The sequence below is a fragment of the Tachysurus fulvidraco genome, chromosome 1, assembly GCF_022655615.1.
Source record: "Tachysurus fulvidraco isolate hzauxx_2018 chromosome 1, HZAU_PFXX_2.0, whole genome shotgun sequence".
NCBI lineage: Eukaryota > Metazoa > Chordata > Actinopteri > Siluriformes > Bagridae > Tachysurus > Tachysurus fulvidraco.
Window position 1 is genome coordinate 31,950,877 of NC_062518.1, and position 19,348 is coordinate 31,970,224.

The window sequence follows — 19,348 nt, forward strand, 5'->3', positions numbered from 1 at the left end:
AATGAAGTGAAATAAGTTACTTGTACTCAAAAAAATTAAGGTAACAATTTGCATGAACATATCTAAGTAGAATGGAATCAAAATAAAGAAGTTAGAATAGCTTAAATTATGTAATTTGACCACTTAATATCACCAAAACTTTGAAATTAAAATTAAGTTGTTTCAACTTAATTAAGCTCTTAGAGGTTAAGTCAAATCATGTTGGTTGTACTAAACAAATTGGGTTAGTCTAACTATAAAAGGTACATGATATCTACTTAATAATGACTGAGTTGAAGCTACTTAAAAAGATGCATGCAAATTGTTACCTTAATTTTTTTTAAATTGAGCCAGCATTTTATTTTTTAGAGTATAGGGCATACAGTATATCTGTAATCTAACCATAAATGATTTTGTACACACACAGACACAGTCTCACAATACAGTAAAAATAACAGAAACTAACTTTGTTGATATAATAGGCTAACCTAAAAGCCTCTATTTGCTATGGATAACCCATATTCAATCAGTTTGTTTTGCTAATGTACAGAGCAACACCAAGATATGGAAATTCCACTGTTGTTTGGTTATTCTGATAAAGGAATATTTGACACCAATAAACTGTGTTGGAAAAAAATGTGTGGTTTATGCAATAGCATAATGCAATGAATTATTTTATCATATAATGTCTTAATTATATTCAGTACAAGATGTTTGACATAATGTATAACTAAAACCAATACCAGTATTGTATTATCAAGTCATACAATTGGTATAATTTTATAGAGAAGAATATCCCTGGGATAGGGATCTATCATGTTTTTCTACTTTAATATGTATAAAATTAAAATCAAAATCATACAACCAAGATTTAGGGGAACAAATGCCTAATCAATCCAATTTGCTCACATGCGTGTCACTCACTATATCACTTACACAACTCAAATTTGTATAAAATGTTTATTTTATATTTAAGGTTAGAGTAACTCCCAGGGCTGTTTTTTTTTTAAGAATCCAGAGATGCTGCCCTTGGCCTAAGATCGGGTCAAAACAAATAGAAGGACCAAACGTCAAAATTTCTAATGAGCATATGGGGAAAAGATGAAAGACTTCATTTTTATTTCTGTACCTTTCAAGCTAATAATAATAATAATAATAATAATAATAATAATAATAATAATAATAATAATAATAATAATAATAATAATAACAAGAAGATGATGAAGAAGAAGACGAAAACAAGAATATTTAAACATATAGTGCTTCTACATCATTTTGTTTGAACAATTGTTTTACCTGGTAAGCAAAGGGATATCTCTCTTTTTCTCCTGGGAATTACAGATTAAATTAAAGAAAAAATATAAAAATTTAAAAAAATGATTCCACACAGCATTATTTAGGATAGAGCATGTTTTTCAGTGCTGTGGGTCAATAGAAAAACTAAAATGAGTGTTTTATGAATATAGAAAGAGAGTCGATGACTAGATCAGCACATGCAACAGGCAGAAATAACATTTGAAGCAACAGAGGGTTTGGGGGGATTTTAACCTTATTTAATTCTGAACAGATTACCAAATGTTAGGATTCAAAGTTTTAAATCAATTATATCATCTCCAGTAATTGTAGGATTGTGAAGGAGTGAAGTTTGATAAATTGTTAGTTAAGGTGACCTTTCACCACACAAAGTACAAAAGGCAAAACCCTTACATGTTTTCTGTATCAGCAGTATCTTCATGAAGATTTTGTATATTGTATCTGATTTTGTTATGCTGCATTGCACTGTATTGCATTGTATCATACTGTATTGTATACTATTTGGTTCTCTGTACTGTCTTTGACACAGAAAATAATTCCTGTATTTGTACACCCTGTATTTATAATATGATCTGATGCCAATATCTAGGTAAGCTTATTTTTGTTACATTTATGCAAGAAATAAAAAATGTGGTAGTGAAAATAAAACGATGATGGTGAAGATCTTAATGAGGAACAAAAAGTTTATTCCAGTATAGCAGTGACAAAATACCTGAAGTACTTTGGGTTCATCTGAGTCAGTAAGAACCTAGAGCAAATCTTGCTGTAGCATTTTGTACTCTTTTCCTCTTTGTAGTTTAAATGAGGTTCTGCTTTGAATGTGTATTGAGCATAAGAACTGAGTGTCTCCCAAATGGCTGGGTCACACCTTGTTATTTAGCCAGATGTCTTTAAATGTTAATCACGGTCACATATACATTGGCTTAGTATTGTTACAGTTAAGTGGTAATCGCGGTCACGTAAACCCTTTGTTCGTGGCGATCCTTGATGTCCTGCTGCCGCTCCCATATTTATGATTAAATCAAGTTTATACGTTTAGAGTCCTAAACGTATTACCTTATGATACTTAAACCTTTTTAGGAATGAGCTCTTTTAGTTGTGTACCTTGGAGTGGAATTTAGGTGCAGTTTCTGTAATTTCTTACAGTAAGCTTATTTTTGTTACATTTGAAAATGTATTTAAAACATCAGATTTTTTAGGCTACAAAAATTATTACAATTATGTTACTCTATTTTTAAATTATTATAATTACTATAATTATAATAATTATAAAATAATGATTGTATCCAATGATAGAGACTTAAGCACTTCTGTATGTCGCTCTGGATAAGGGCGTCTGCCAAATGCTGTAAATGTAAATGTGAAAAAAGACCATATTCAGTACAAGATGTTTGACATAATGTATAACTAAAACCAATACCAGTATTGTATTATCAAGCCATACAATTGGTATAATTTTATAGAGAAGAATATCCCTGGGATAGGGATCTATCATGTTTTTCTACTTTAATATGTATAAAATTAAAATCAAAATCATACAACCAAGATTTAGGGGAACAAATGCCTAATCAATCCAATTTGCTCACACGCGTGTCACTCACTATATCACTTACACAACTCAAATTTGTATAAAATGTTTATTTTATATTTAAGGTTAGAGTAACTCCCAGGGCTGTTTTTTTTTTTTAAGAATCCAGAGATGCTGCCCTTGGCCTAAGATCGGGTCAAAACAAATGGAAGGACCAAACGTCAAAAGTTCTAATGAGCATATGGGGAAAAGATGAAAGACTTCATTTTTATTTCTGTACCTTTCAAGCTAATAATAATAATAATAATAATAATAATAATAATAATAATAATAATAATAATAATAATAATAACAAGAAGAAGATGAAAACAAGAATATTTAAACATATAGTGCTTCTACATCATTTTGTTCGAACAATTGTTTTACCTGGTAAGCAAAGGGATATCTCTCTTTTTCTCCTGGGAATTATAGATTAAATTAAAGAAAAAATATAAAAATTAAAAAAATGATTCCACACAGCATTATTTAGGATAGAGCATATTTTTCAGTGCTGTGGGTCAATAGAAAAACTAAATGAAAGTACTATGTTATAGCAGGAACTACTAAATAATGTCTTTAAGAAAAGTGCACCTTAGCTGAAAACATACATAATTTAATTCAAATCCAAAATCCACACTGACACACTGAACACCACATGATGGTAGTGTTGAGTTAGTGTGTGAAACTGAATATTAAATACTGAATATGAATTATGTAATGATAAAAATAATAATAAATACTAAATAAAATGGTGATTTAACATTCTGTTGCTTGCTGTGTTGGAATTACATGTATAAATTTGCCCTGTTTTTTCTGTTTCAACAAAATCTTTAATTTGTTATAACTGTTTTATCTCATGCAATGGATGTTTCCTATTACCTGGAAGCAGACTGGGAGATAGATTGATGTGTCCACTAAATTACTAATAGCCCAGCAATTAGATAATAGCTTTGGATCAGCAAACAGCTACTTTTACTGATCCTATTATAGATTTCTCCTTGAGCAGGCTTTTTTCTCCCCTCTGTCATCAGGTATGCATGCACTCTCTCTCTCTCTCTCTCTCTTTCTTTCTTTGGGGTGTGCATGTGTAGTCATTTGTTTTCGTGCTGATGGTGCAGGAACTACTAAATGCAATAGGGCAGATAAAATCGTCCACTGCTTAAAGCACTGGAATACACTGGAGTACAGTCTAGGCACAGTCATGCTTTTTTATATGGCAGATCTTTCCTTTCACCAGTTCTATTGTTGGTATGGGTTGCCATGGACTTTTAAATATTACTTGACACAAATATTAATGAAACACTGGTCCTATGGGGCTGCCACCATGACTCAAGCAACAAACCTATTGTCTATAAACAAAAAATATTAGTTTGTAAAACCTAATCAAATATTCCTGAAAATATCTATTAACTTCAGCTTATTTTTGTATTTCTGTCAAAAATCTAATAAAACCACACAATGCCTTTTTAAGGATACACTACCCCTGCAGTCTAAAGATTTTCAATTGTGTTTATGGAGAACCATCCTGTTTGTTTATTCATTCATTCATTAATTCATTCATTCATTTCATCTACCGCTTATCCGATTAATACAGGCATTTTTGTGACAATATGAACTAATTACCCTGTTTTGATTATTGTCATTATAAAGGTTAACAACCACACACGCAAAATCTAATTCTTAACAAGACTCATACAGTTATTCAAATCACTGCTTAAAGTATTTATCAAAATGATACAGTTTAAAAGTACAGTTTTGACAGTGCACAATTATACACATAATATCTGACATACGTGCTCACAACCCCCAACAGCTCTCTCTCTCTCTCTCTCTCACACACACACACACACACACACACACACACACACACACACACACACACACACACACTCACACTCACACACGCACACTCACAGACTCTCTCGCTCTCTCTCTCACACACACACACACACACACACACACACACACACACACACACACACACACACACACACACACACACACACACACACACACACTCACAAGAGTCTCTCTCTCACACACACTCACACACAGTTATAGACTCTCTACCTCTCTCTCTCACACACACACACTCTCTCTCTTTCTCTCTCTCATACACACACACACACACACACTCTCTCTCTCTCGCTCACACACACACACACACACACACACACACACACACACACACACACACACACACACACACACACACACACACACACACACACACACAGGGAGAATTAGAAGACAATCCACCACATTACAGTTCACTTGTAACGGAAAAAAAATCAAATGTATTAAATTCTTTGCTGCTTGTGAGATAAAAACGTACCAAAAAACCCATCATCGGATTACATTTTTGATTTCTCACAAATTCTCAAAAATACGATACGTTTTATTATTATTATTTTTATTATTATTTGTCCTTTGATGTACTGTAAGACATCACTGGATGTCATCGTGAAAAAAAAGAATGAGAGAGAAATCGTTAAGGGAATTTTACCCACCTTGAAAGACGAATGGAGGACTTTTACAGTTTGTGCAGGTTTTGCTGGATGAAAACTGGCTTCAGGCAGCCACGCAGGTGCTGAATAAATGAAGGTTTAAAGTGCCTCTCAGCTGCAGAGATAATTTTAAACCGGGTCTACACACAGGCTCTCAGTATGTCACTTTAGGCCACTCCCACCACCCCTATACTATAGAGTCAGAGAGACGTAATCCCTCCATCCTCTCTCTCTCCCTCTCTCTCTCTCTGTCTGTGTCTCTCCTCTCCCCCCTCTCCTCTTTCCTCTCTCTCTCCCCCTCTCTTTCTCTCTCTCTGTCTCTCCCCCGTCTGTCCCCTCTCATGCTCTCACTTTCTCCTGTCTCTCACTCTCTGTGTGTCTGTGCCTCCCCCCATTTGTGTGTGTGTGTGTGTGTGTGTGTGTGTGTGTGTGTGTGTGTGTGTGTGTGTGTGTGTGTGTCTGTGTGTCTGTGTGTGTGTGTGTGTGTGTGTGTGTGTGTGTGTGTGTGTGTGTGTGTGTGTGTGTGTGTGTGTGTGTGTGTGTGTGTGTTTATGTGGATGCTGCAGACGGAAAAACACTTTAGTTTCGGTTCCATGTGGAATTTCTTTCTTTCTTTCTTTCTTTCTTTTTTTCTTTCTTTCTTTCTTTCTTTTACTCATTTGTTTTAAAACCAATCTGAGAATTTTTAGAATTTATAGAATGCTAAATAATAAAACACACAGGTGTAGGATGCAGGTACAGGATAACGACACTATATTGCTTAAGGTTTGTGGACAGCTGACCACATGTATGGCCTTAGGGTGAGATAAAGAAAAAGTAATTAGAAAAAGACTGAGCAAGTAAGATTATCCAAGAATAAAAGAAAGGGTTTCTTGAAGCCTACGTGGTTGCAGAGGGCCCATGGTCAAATCTACAGGATTTTGTTAGCCTGCTTTCAGCAGAGAAGGATGGATATAGATGCATATTTTTTCTTTGATTATTGATTATTGATTATTATTTCTGTACACACAACATTGTTTGAACATACTGTATTTACACTGGTTGTCGGCTGTTTCTGTTTATTGTCTTTTGTGTATTGTCATGTTTGTTTTGTCCTGTACTGTCTTGTCCTGCACTGTCTTGTTTGTCTTGTCCTGCACTGTCTTGTTTGTCTTGTCCTGCACTGTCTTGTTTGTCCTGTCCTGCACTGTCTTGTTTGTCTTGTCCTGCACTGTCTTGTCCTGCACTGTCTTGTTTGTCTTGTCCTGCACTGTTGTGTCCTGCACTGTCTTGTCTTGTCCTGCACTGTCTTGGTTGTCCTGTCCTGCACTGTCTTGTTTGTCCTGTCCTGCACTGTCGTGTCCGGCACTGTCTTGTTTGTTTTGTCCTGCATGAAATGACAATAAAAGCTTCTTGACTTGACTTGACTAGTTTTAGGGACAATACTGGCCTGTTAGAGCGAGACAGAATCCACCTGGTAAGATCCTGCTCTGATATAATATAAATGACTATTAAATGACTTCAGGACTCTTATTGCTTACATAAGCAATATAATGTCATTACATAATATAGAAAAAATATATTTCTAATATATAAATATATATAAAAATAACTATAGCTAACTATAAGCTATATAAAAATAGAAAGAAATAAAAAAGCTTTTTACAGCATTTTGTTACATCTACGTTAGATTATTGCTGTCTGGATGTTTCAGTAAGTGCATAACAAGTTATTTTAGAAGACAGAAATGACCACATCAACCCCTATTTTACCCACACTGCTATATTGGAGTATAAATCTTTGTTGATAGTGGAGTGGCATCATCATAACCCTGTGCTAAGACATGATGGGATATAACAACAGGTCATGAGCAATAATAAACACTAGACTTAAGAATGGAAGAGAGGTTTGCAAAGCATGATATATATTAGGACTATATTTTTTTTTATTTACAGTGAGTAGTGATGTGCGGATCGATACTAAACTATCGATATTTAGAAGATATAAGAAGATCTATATTTACACTCAGTAATTTGGAGTGAGTGTTTATGTTATCATAAGTAACTTGCTGTCACCAGAAAAGTCTATTTATATCCGGTTAGGGGAAGGAACTACTGTCAGGTGTGTGTGCACTGCGGCTCTGTGACGGAGCCGGCCGCTGCAGCCCTTTATTTTCCCGCTACGATTCTAGGTAGTGAGCAAAAAATGGAACAGAGTCAGGGGGAAAACTGTAAACATGCTCTTAATCCTAAACAAAAACCTGTGAATAAGGACAGTTTTCAGAACAGGCTCAGGTTTAACATTTTCAGTGGAGCCTATTTCTATTTATTATTTTGTAAACATGAATGTTTTATGAAAACAATTTGAGTTAATGGGTTTCAAGGGTGCCTGATTTACATGTGTTGTAAAGAACAACAAAAAGTGGATATAGAATATTTTGTTTCAAAACAAATGTTATGTTTATTGTAAAAAAAATGTATTATGTTTATTGTAAAAAAAAATGAGGTACTGATTTTCAAGGGTGCCTGATTTACATTTGTTGTTAACAACAGCAAAAAGTGGATATAGAATATTTTGTGACATGGTTAAGAGTTAAATATTTTTATTTGTGTGTAATTTTCAACCTGTTTTACAAGTCTGAGATTTTATTTATAATTATATTTATAAATAATATGAGTGTAGTTTATTGTCTTGTCATTATTGATATAATTTGCAATGGGTAAGACTGCAGCCTACTTTTTACTTTACTTTAAACTAGTTGTCATATCACACTACACATAAAATACGTAAAAAGTATTGGTATCGATATCGGCAATACCAGCCTGGGTATTACTTGGTATCGGATCGAATAGGAATTAAGTGGTATCGCACATCACTAACAGTGAGCTCACAGATACAGATGTCCTCCCAACAGAGCCCAAGAGATGCCGCTGTTTGCCTACATCTCCACCAAACGAGTTTTAACGTCACGGGGCTTTTTGTCCTTTCTAGCGATCTGTACAAAAAGACCACAGAACTGCAGCGTGTCGTTGTTTTGATCTGGTAAAAAAATTGTTATACATCTTAAGCTCGGTACGTTTTAATTGATGGTAAATTCCATTTTTTTCCCTCTCTCTGTTGAATATCCGTGAAAAGCCGTAGATAAGCTCTAACATAATGGTGTAATTTCGTTGAATGAGCTTTCACTTGATTAGCCGGTTAATTTTAGCTGTTTTGCTAACTAGCTATTAGCATGAACGTAGTTGTCCAGATATCTTGTTGCACATTATTGTAATCGTATCTTTTGGATCAACCTGCTAATGTTGTAACACAGCTGGTGAAAGCTTTTTCAAGTCATTTTGTGTAGCACAGCAAAGGAGGAGATCGAGCATACACACACACACACACGCACACACACACTATATCAGAATCAGAATCAGCTTTATTGCCAGGCATGTTTTCACATGCGAGGAATTTGTTTTAGTGACAGAAGCTCCACAGTCTAACAGAATGACATATACAGTATAATTGTATGTACACATTTACAGATGTGAAATGTGCAGTTTAAATATACATACACAAATATAGACAATTGTATGTACAGTATTTTCCGCACTATAAGGCGCACCTAAAAGCCTTAAATTTTCTCAAAAATTTGCCGTGCGCCTTGTGTGAACCGAGTTCCAAAAATCTGTAAAAATGTTGTTGTGTGACTTTGGTAAGCGCTCCGCTTGATTGACTGTCGGACCATTTCCCGCTGACACAGGGACGTAATACGTACACTACGTACGCTGGCAGCGATGAACCAATCAGAGGACATTACGTAATACGTACAGTACGTACGCTTACCTTCGCCACTTCTCCGGTAGGTATACTACCGGTATGTTGCCAAACAACATTTGTTTCTTTCTAACCATTATGCGAGTGTGTGTGAATAAGGTGTGTGTGTTGTTAAATAGTAGAATGAAGTTCAACTAAACTCAATGTTTCGTTTCTGTTACCTTTTTTGTAGACCGTATGTTTTAGCATGCGCCTTATAATACGGTGCGCCTTATGTATGGGTTAAGTACAGAAATAGACCCCGTAATTGAGACTGCGCCTTATAATCCGGTGCGCCTTATGGTGCGGAAAATACTGTACAAATTTGCAAGTGTGAGAAATGTGCAATTGAGGTATACAATATATACAATTTGTATGTATACATGTGCAATTGTGAAATGTGCTGATAAATGTGCAAATGTGAAATGTGCTGATATCAGAATCAGATTTATTAGCCAAGGAATTTGGTTCCAGCAGTTTGTGACTCTCAAAGGTACAGACATAAATAATACTATACAAGAAAACAATGCAGACGATGAAATACAACATAGACAGAATATATATTACCCGCGCGCGCGCACACACACACACACACACATATATATATATATACATACACACGCACACGCACACACATATATATGTGTGTATATATATATATATATATATATATATATATATATATATATATATATATACACACACACATACACACATACATAAAAGGTACATATATATATATACACACACACATACACACACACGCACACACATATATATGTGTGTGCGTGTGTGTGTATGTATATGTGTGTGTGTATATATATATATATATATACACACATATATATATATAATGTATGTATGTATGTGTATATATATATATATGTATGTATGTATGTGTATATATAACATGGATTCGGTCTTCCGACCTTTAGGATTATGGAATAAAAACACTGTCAATAATAATCGTACGTAATTCAAAGCATTTGTGTGTAAATTTTAATTTAGTTGCGTGTAATTTAAAACTATTGTACGTAATTCTGTTTTTTGTGGAGTTGGATCCCAAAATCTACGGCCACAACAGTTTACAGATAAGAGATTTTGTGTGTTTGTTCAAATACAAAAATGTATCCAAAATGTACGACTATGACAGTTTATACACACAACGCTTGTTTTCACAACACCTCTTTTTTACACATGAAGTGCGGTCTGCGAAACAACTGTCAAAAATACGTCATCACGTTCACAGGCATTACTATACGAGGGAAGATGAATCGATTCCATGAAGTGTGCATGCGTCCCGCCCTCTTTTAAACCACTGGCGCCAAAATGGAGGCACAGCAGCCAAGCGCTCACTCATCGTCAGTGTTGTATAAAGTACTAGAACGCAATACTTGAGTAAAAGTACAAGTATCGTACTAGAAAAAACTTTGGTATAAGTGAAAGTTACCATTTAGAATATTACTCAAGTAAAAGTCTTAAAGTATCTGATATTTACTGTATTTAAGTATCAAAAGTCATTTTATGATATTTAATGTACTTAAGTATTTGAAGTAAAAAGTAAAATTTCAGTGATTTACGGTAGGCATAAGAGCAGGGACGGTTCTAGGATTTCATCTTTAGGGGTTTTAGCCCTCAGTGAGAATTTAAAACAAGAAGAGTTTTATATATTATATGACTACACAGTAAGCCAGAAGTTATGGTATTATTTAATGGCAAAAGTGGACACCAAAATTTTATGCATGATGTAATGACAGTCTTGAATCAAATAAGTTCATGTATGTGTGCATTCTCTACTAACAGTGTACTAACATTTCTTCTGATTTTATTTTATGAGTAACGAAGATGCTTGCTTAGTGGAAATATAGCAGAGTAAAAGTATACATTTTATCTAGGAAATATAGCGGAGTAAAAGTATACATTTTATCTAGGAAATGTAGTGGAGTAAAAGTGAAAGTTCACATAAATTTAAATAGCGATGTAAAGTACAGATACGTGAAATTTCTACTTAAGTACAGTAACAAAGTATTTTTACTCCGTTACATTACAACACTGCTCATCGTCTGAGTGCAAGATGTCACCTAGATGGAACCTGATAAACAATAAAATATGACTTTAACACTTAAGCAGTGAACACTTGTATTGCATGACCTGTGTATTCCAGTGCATGTACACAGCTGTTAGTAAGTTAACACTTAAAATTGCTATTTCTTTTATGTAGGCCTATCTCATCACGCTACAGACTGCAGTGATGACCTCCTAAACAGCTGTATTCTTTAAGCACCTAATGTAACCTTATTCTGAGAGCTAATCTTACTTACTATAGTTAACCTATCTCTGTAATATTACTCCTCTCTGTTATTAGTGATAACTAACCCTTAAACATGTCCGAATTTGGAAGGAAAAACCAACCTACCTGAGACGATGAGTGAGCGCTTGGCTGCTGATCCGCTATTTCGGCGTCAGTGTTTTAAAAGAGGGCGGGGCGCATGCGCACTTTGTGGAATAGATTCATCATCCCTCGGATAGTAAAGCCTGTGAACGTGATGACATATTTTTGACAGTTGTTTCGCAGACCGCACTTCGTGTGTGAAAAAGAAGTGTTGTGAAAACAAGCGTTGTCTGTGTAAACTGTCATAGTCGTACATTTTGGAGTTGTACTTGAACAAACACACAAAATCTCATATCTGTAAACTGTCGTGGCCGTAGATTCTGGGATCCAACTCCACAAAAAACATAATTACGTACAATAGTTTTAAATTACGCACAACTAAATTTTATACACAAATGCTTTGAATTACGTACGATTATTATTGACAGTGTTTTTATTCCATAATCCTAAAGGTCGGAAGACCGAATCCATGTTTCACGTGCGTTTGGAGAATATTTTTGCTGAATTACTGCTGGGTGTGAATTGCAGTCAAAAAAAAGTTGCCTTATCTTCTCTTACAACTTATGACGAGCATTTTGCACATGCAGCTGACATAACTTTAAATAAACGCAAAAAAAAAAATCTCTCCAGTTAGGAAGTGTGTGTGTGTTGACAAATCTTTTATGATGTCCTAACAGCCAGGATTCCCACACAACATGTCCGCTAAAGTCCGATTCGTGACCTAATGACTCCTTTGAGCTGATTCATTATAATGAATGGTTAAAGCAATTGGTCTGCCCGTCAGTGTCTGAATCAGTGTATAACAAATCATTACTTCTTAGAAGAACATACACATCTGAAATGAGAAAGTAAGTGTGTTTACCCCATTTATCAAGAGTGTTTAGTAAAATTTAGCCTTAATAATCCACAGTATGTATAGGCCTATGACTATGTGTAGTAATTTAACTACAGTGCTCTCAAGTTTTGAAGACAGGCAAGCGTGACGTCTCCGTCTCCACCACTCCCCCATAAAAAAAAAAAAAAAAAAAACAATAATGGGGACTTGTTGTTTGGTAAGGATCACTGACTACAATATAACCAAATACTAAGTATTTGTTTAACCCTTGTGCAGACATGGGGTCTATTTGGCACATCTGGAAAGTTTAATGTGTCATAACTTGGGTTTCCTTCCACATATTTGCCTGAAATTTACCAGGATTGTTCCAAATTATGAATTTTGCAAGTAAAATTAATTTTGCCTATTTTTGTTGAACTTATGTGTTCGTAAAATAAATACATTCCTCCTCAAGTCCTCCCGAGTCAATTTGACTCGGCCACATTTAGTGGGGCGATAGGTCACACTTTTTCCCTTTTCATCGCAATGAACATACATACAGACACAAAAATGCACACACAAAATGTCCACTAACACACGCACCCAAAACACACACTCACACACCACACACATGCACGCACACACACACACACACACACACACACACAAATTGGACATTGCATTTCATTAGGCCTCTAGACAAAACAAAAGCTACTCATTTGTAAATATTTCACACTTGTTATATGCATTTGTCCAGCTGGGGACAATATCTTCTCTTCTTCTACCAACAAGCTTTACACACACACACACACACACACGTGTTTTCATATTCAAATCATATTATGCCATGTTTCTGAGTGGTGTGTGTGTGTAGCCTGTTTTGGGGGGATCAGGTGGCATCTGGTAGGCAAAATAGACATAAGTGTAAAATGTTCACAAATGTAAACTGATCACACAGGATGGTGATCATTTTAAAATTTTTGATTTATAAACATTCAAGTCAATTTTACCTGGAAAAAAAACAGGTTTTATTATTTACTGACATTAAAAATTGTCAAAATGGTTTCAAAACAATCTCCTGGCTTTGAAATATACCAGCCTGTAATTGTGCATTAACTTTTGTGCCTCTATAGTGAAAATAACTAAATTTTTTTCTTTTTTTTTACTAGAAAATGAGGCATTTTTGCATATTGTGGTTGATGCATAATGAGGTTTATTATACCAAATATTACAAAACATTTTGCAAAATATATGTTAATATTTTCTACACAAGTTAGACAAAAAAAGGTGAAAAAAAAGGCTATCATATATACTTCATTTTTTATAAGCAGTCAAATCAGACAAAGTCAACTTGACGCTCCTAATTTGCATAGGAATTTAGACAAGGTCTGCAGGAGGGTTAATTTCCATTTATTAATTTGTGTGCGTGCGAGAGAGAGAGAGAGAGAGAGAGAGAGAGAGAGAGAGGGAGGGAGAGAGAGAGAGAGAGAGAGATAATGTTGCCTTTTTGGACTCATTTATCATTTGTAATGTTGCTCCCATTTAAAACAGTTCGGCTCAAGCCCAGCCATTTTTAGGGTCATGATTGAGGACAATGTCCTGTCCAGAGACAAGCTGGTTCGTGTTGAGGTTTTGTTCAAACCGACCATCGAAAAACCCCTCTCTAATGAATGTTTTTTTTTTCATTGGTTGTTGCGTTCAATCTTACCCAGACTATTTTCTGATTGGCTGTTGTGTATCCTCTTTTTTTTTGATTGGCTGATAAGTGTCTAAGAACTCCGGGAGAGAGACAGCGGACTGACACATTTTGGGCGCCGCGGCATATTAAATATATGATAAATAGTCAAAAAGTTTTTCTGCGTGAGAAATACGATGTGTGGCGGGAGAGCGTGTCAAAAGACCCAAATTCGTGACTGTCACTCTCAATGCGTGACACTTGACAGCCCTGTACCTATAAAATCATTTAGTTTAAAGTTTGACTGGAGTGCGATGAAACTAGATCAAAGCACAAAGCAAGCTGTTGCTAGCTAGCTGCTAATTTTATTACATTTTATATGGTAAAAAATTACACTATTACACCTTTTAACTCTACATTTTTAATGCTACTTTTTAATTGATATGATTGTACTAAAATGAAAAAGGACCAACATTTAGACGTATACTGTAAGGTGGCTGTGGAAGGGCCTACAGAGATCTTGTATAAAGGTTCTACAGTGTTAATAAAAAGAGACGAGTTAAATGTTCATCTGCAGGCTGTGATATTTGTAAATAGATGTATGTATGCTAGATCTCCTCCTTTGCTGTGCTACACAAAATGACTTGAGCAATGCCCTTTATCTTCAATTACTCAGTTGTTTGTGTGTGTGTGTGTGTGTGTGTGTGTGTGTGTGTGTGTGTGTGTGTGTGTGTGTGTGTGCATGTGTGTGTGTATGTGTATATATATATATATAGATATATATATATATATATATATATATATATATATATATATATATATATATATATATATAAAATGAGATAATGTAAGTTGTTCTGGGTAAGGGCATCTGTAATGTAAACAATGTGTGTGTGTGTGAGAGAGACTCTTCCCAAACCCCTGCTTTATAGTTTGCCCAAAACGTCACTTTCAGTGTATTTAACGTTAAAGTGTACAGTGCATTAATGATCATTATAATTATATAACTAATGATGATGATCATCTAATGATGATAATAATAATAAAAAGTAATAATTTGTGCGTTTCTTCAGGCATTATGAAGCCTACATCTCGTAGCCGGAACATACCGTCTCGTTTTTTAGAAATAAAGAAGATTGAACCAATAAGCAGATTTCGCCCTGCGTGCCAGCGGCTGGAAGAGCGGAGTCTTCTGCGTGCCCTGAAACAACAGCAGAGGTTAAATACAGAATTGGATTTTTTAGCACTTCGGAAGAAAGTTCCCAAATGGTCTCTGCTTCAGGCATGTGTCCACAACGAACCCTTGGTCTGGTAAAGATATACATATTGTATGAATTCTTGCCTGTAATATCAGTATCGTTTGGTTTTAGATACAGAATTTTCTAAAGTTTTTGAAGCAGTGTGTGGTGAAGCGGGTGTATCGCCAGGTCCAAAGACAGAGACGTCAGGAACAAAAAAACAAAGTACCAATTGAACTATGGGCAGAACAAGCACAGAAAATTGCTGGTGTTCATGTGGAAACAATATCTTCTGCCTTCTCTCAAGTACGTAATCATAAAAATGTGCATGTGACTATATCAGAAGAGACCACTAGATTTTATTCTGTTTTATCATACTGTAATACAGAACAAATATTTTCTAAGAATATGTTGCTTAGATTTGTATGCATGTGCCTGTGTACAGTGGGATCCAGGAGTCTGAGACTACATTAAAAATGTTTCCACTTAAGGTTGGAAATAAACATAGAACGTATATATATAAAAAAAAAAGTAAATGTTCAAGACCTTGGATATTTATTATTCAGAATTCTGCACTATTTCCAATGTTTTTGCTAACAAAAATGTATGATATAGACAATGTTAACTTTGTACAAAATGTCAGAATATCCTCTTACCTCATTGTTCATGATCAGACAGCACGCTGATGGATTTGATCTAAATTGGATCATAAAGATTTGCGCAAACTTGGAGTCGTCCATGCCAGCTTGAGTACACACTTGTCATTAAATCAACAAATTTCATGTAAATATTTTGAAGATTCTATTTTTGACTCAAGTAGAAGGCAGAGTATAAAGATTTTTACTAGTGAGCTCAGACTTTCAGACCCCACTGTATTTTCATCTTTTTGACCAGTATCATGGGTCGAGGAATTTTATTGAGCTGACCTTTCTATTTAATCAGATGTTGGTAATTGCTGCCACAGAGCCCTGCAGCCTCCAGCACTCAGATCCTCCACGTACCACTGACTCTCAATGTCCTTTGACCAGAGGCTTGCGCACTATACCGCGGAGGCCGATGCCTAAATCCTACACCGGCTCGCCTTCTCCAGTGATAATTCCACCTAAACAAGCCTGTAAAACCCCCCAGTCACATGGAAAAGATGCAGCTTCCAATCCTTCTGCCAAAACCACCACAGTAGCATCTCAATCTGCTGTTGCTGAAGAAGAGCAAAGTGAGTTAAAGGAAAAAAGGAAGGCAAAAAAAGGCCCTGCCATGTCATCCACATCAGCCACCCCTAAATCACTCGTGAGTCAACCTGTCTCAAAACCAACACGACCAGTGTCTGCTTCACGTGCTGTACCCTCATTCACATCAGGCTCTGTTCAGCCAGATAAGCAACCTGATACTAGACAGTCTGAGCAAGCCTGGAAACACAGACCAATGGGGATGAAGAGTGTAGTGGATTTTGGAAAGATGTACAAATTTATTAGCAATATCATTTTCAGTAAACATACTGAGCCTCTTACTTCTATGGGTATGTATTTTTGCTATAATAATTTATAATATATAATATTATAAATATAATATTATACATATTATTTTTTATTCTTTGTCAATTTACATATACATTTGTTCCTTATTAATGTCCCTGTTTTATCTTCACATTTCTGGTATGAATTCTCTGTGTGTGTGTGTACACAGAATTGAACCATAACTATAAAACCATCTACCTAATATTGTGAAAGTCACCCTTGTCATTGATCTGTGGATGCCTCTGAAGATTCAATTCAATTCGAGTTTATTTGTATAGAGCTTTTTACAATTGACATTGTCTCAAGCAGCTTTACAGAACATAAACATAGAACAAAGGGTTATTATAAGAATAATATAAAGATTAATAGAATACAAAATTCAAGATTAATATTAGATAGATTTAGTTCACAGTGTGTACGTATATATCCCCAATGAGCAAGTCTGAGGTGACTCAGGCAGCAGTGGCAAGGAAAAACTCCCTTAGATGGTAAAGGAAGAAACCTTGAGAGGAACCAGACTTAAGGGGAACCCATCCTCATATGGGTAACACTGGAGGGTGTGATTATAAATATACAGTCTAAAAAATGTTGTATAGATGCAAAAGCTCACATGGAGTTCACATCTTTTTAGTATAGCAGAATCTAAGTGTAGCTGGTAGATCTCTGGATGCCTCAGGGTTCGCTGGGTCGGCCTCATCTGTGGTCCAAAATCTTCATTGCACGGAAGATGATCGGGGCTGGTATAATTTCTGGATGCCTTGGGATGGGTAGAAGAGAGAAGCAACATATCTGCTGCTCATAAAATTTGCAATTCTGATATAACAGTGCACAGTATTATGGGATGTATTATGTGTACACCTGACTAAAGAGATGGGTTTTTAATCTACATTTAAACTGGGAAAGTGTGTTCCTATTCGAAAGTTTGGGAGCCAAATATGAAAACGCTCTAAAACCTTTAGTAGACTTTGATATTCTGGGAACTAGCAGAAGTCCTGAGTTTTGTGATCTCGAGAGCGTGAAGGATTGTAACTTGTTAGAAGACTAGTTAGATACATGGGAGCTAAACCATTAAGAGCCTTGTGGGTAAGTAGCAGCAGTTTGTCATCAATTCTAAATTTAACAGGTAGCCAGTGTAGAGATGATAAAATCGGGGTTATATGGTCATACTTTCTTGTCCTAGTGAGAACTATGGCAGCTGCATTTTGGACTAACTGTAGCCTATTTATTAAAGTTGCAGGACAACCACCTAGTAATGCATTACAATAGTCCAGTCTAGAGGTCATGAATGCATGAACTAGCTTCTCAGCATCAGATACAGATAGGATGTTTCTTAGCTTGGCAATATTTCTAAGGTGGAAGAAGGCTGTATTTGTAGTATGGGTGATGTGATTTTCAAAGGACAGGTTGCTGTCTAATATAATGCCCAGGTCTTTCACTGTTTAGCTACTAGTAACAGTACATCCCTCTAAATGGAAGTTAACTTGTGAGAGTTTCTGTGTACTGGTTTTTGAACCTATAAGTAGTATTTCTGTCTTATCAGAGTTTAATAACAGAAAATTACAGCTCATCCAATCTTATATCTCTCTAAGTCACTGAGTTACTTTGGACAATTCAGCTATTTCATCTGGTTTTGATGAGAAGATGTGCTGTAGTATTGTCATTTGACCATTTTTGTCCAAGTTGCTTAGATCCGTACGCTTGCCCATTTTTTCCAACTTCCAACACATCTGGAATTGAGAACTAGACTGTTCACTTGCTGCCTAATATACTTTAGTCTTAGTTATTCACTTCGCCTGCCAGTGGGCTTAATGTTATGGTTAGTGTGTGTGGTGTGAAATACCAAAAAAAATTACAATCTTGTGATACTGTTTATTTTAATGATTTTAGAAAGCGCAGTGCTTTTGGACCTGTTGATGTCTTTGCCTGAAGAGCTTCCCTTGATGGACTGTAAGGAGCTGCAGAATCATTTGCTTCAAGTGCATGCACATCTGAACACACCTGCAGTGAGGCTCAGCTCAGAGAAGGGACCTGCAGTGGATACATCTTCAACTAGAGAAACAGTACCACAAACCTCCAGAACTGATCATCATGTTAAAGGACCTGATGTCTCTTTGCAAACAAGGGAAGAGATCGTTCAAAATGGAGCAGTAACTGAGCAACTGAAGGCCACAGAATCACAATTAGCTGCTGGAGATTTTGCAAGAGAGTCATCTGCAGTAAAGCTCTTAAAAGTCACAGGTGATTGGGCCACAGCTAGCCAATGTCCACTAAATCCATTCATGGTGCCAGTAGCCCTTCTGAAACGGATGTAATCCAAGGAACATGCAAAAGCAGCTCTGGTTTATTTTAAAACTGTTGAGAATAACTGGTTTAAAATTAATGTATATCTTTTCGGAAATAACATACAACCTTCCTTTTTTCAACGTACCGTGCATATGATGACATTAGTGAAATAAACTTACAGACTTTAGCGAATATTGATTGTACATTTTCTTTAGTATACATTGCACTGAAAGCATTTTATACTTTTCTTATGCAGTAGTAAACACGTTATTTTCTATTGTGTGATGG

The 19,348-nt window shown here is 35.7% G+C and overlaps 1 protein-coding gene across 3 annotated transcripts; it reads left to right on the top strand.

The window, feature by feature from the left end:
- Positions 1-8,266: 8,266 nt before the first annotated feature.
- LOC113657613 (snRNA-activating protein complex subunit 2-like) lies at positions 8,267-19,252 on the top strand. Of its 3 annotated transcripts, none has more exons than XM_027169538.2 (5): positions 8,267-8,418; positions 15,099-15,307; positions 15,396-15,569; positions 16,206-16,779; positions 18,665-19,252. In XM_027169538.2, exons 2-5 carry the CDS (start codon positions 15,104-15,106, stop codon positions 19,087-19,089), a joined length of 1,377 nt encoding a protein of 458 aa, XP_027025339.2. In that variant the 5' UTR covers positions 8,267-8,418; positions 15,099-15,103; the 3' UTR covers positions 19,090-19,252. The 3 variants fall into 3 exon arrangements, with proteins under 3 accessions (XP_027025339.2, XP_047675392.1, XP_047675389.1); XM_047819436.1 differs by having other exon boundaries at positions 8,294-8,388; XM_047819433.1 differs by having other exon boundaries at positions 8,323-8,435.
- The last annotated feature ends 96 nt before the right edge of the window (positions 19,253-19,348 follow it).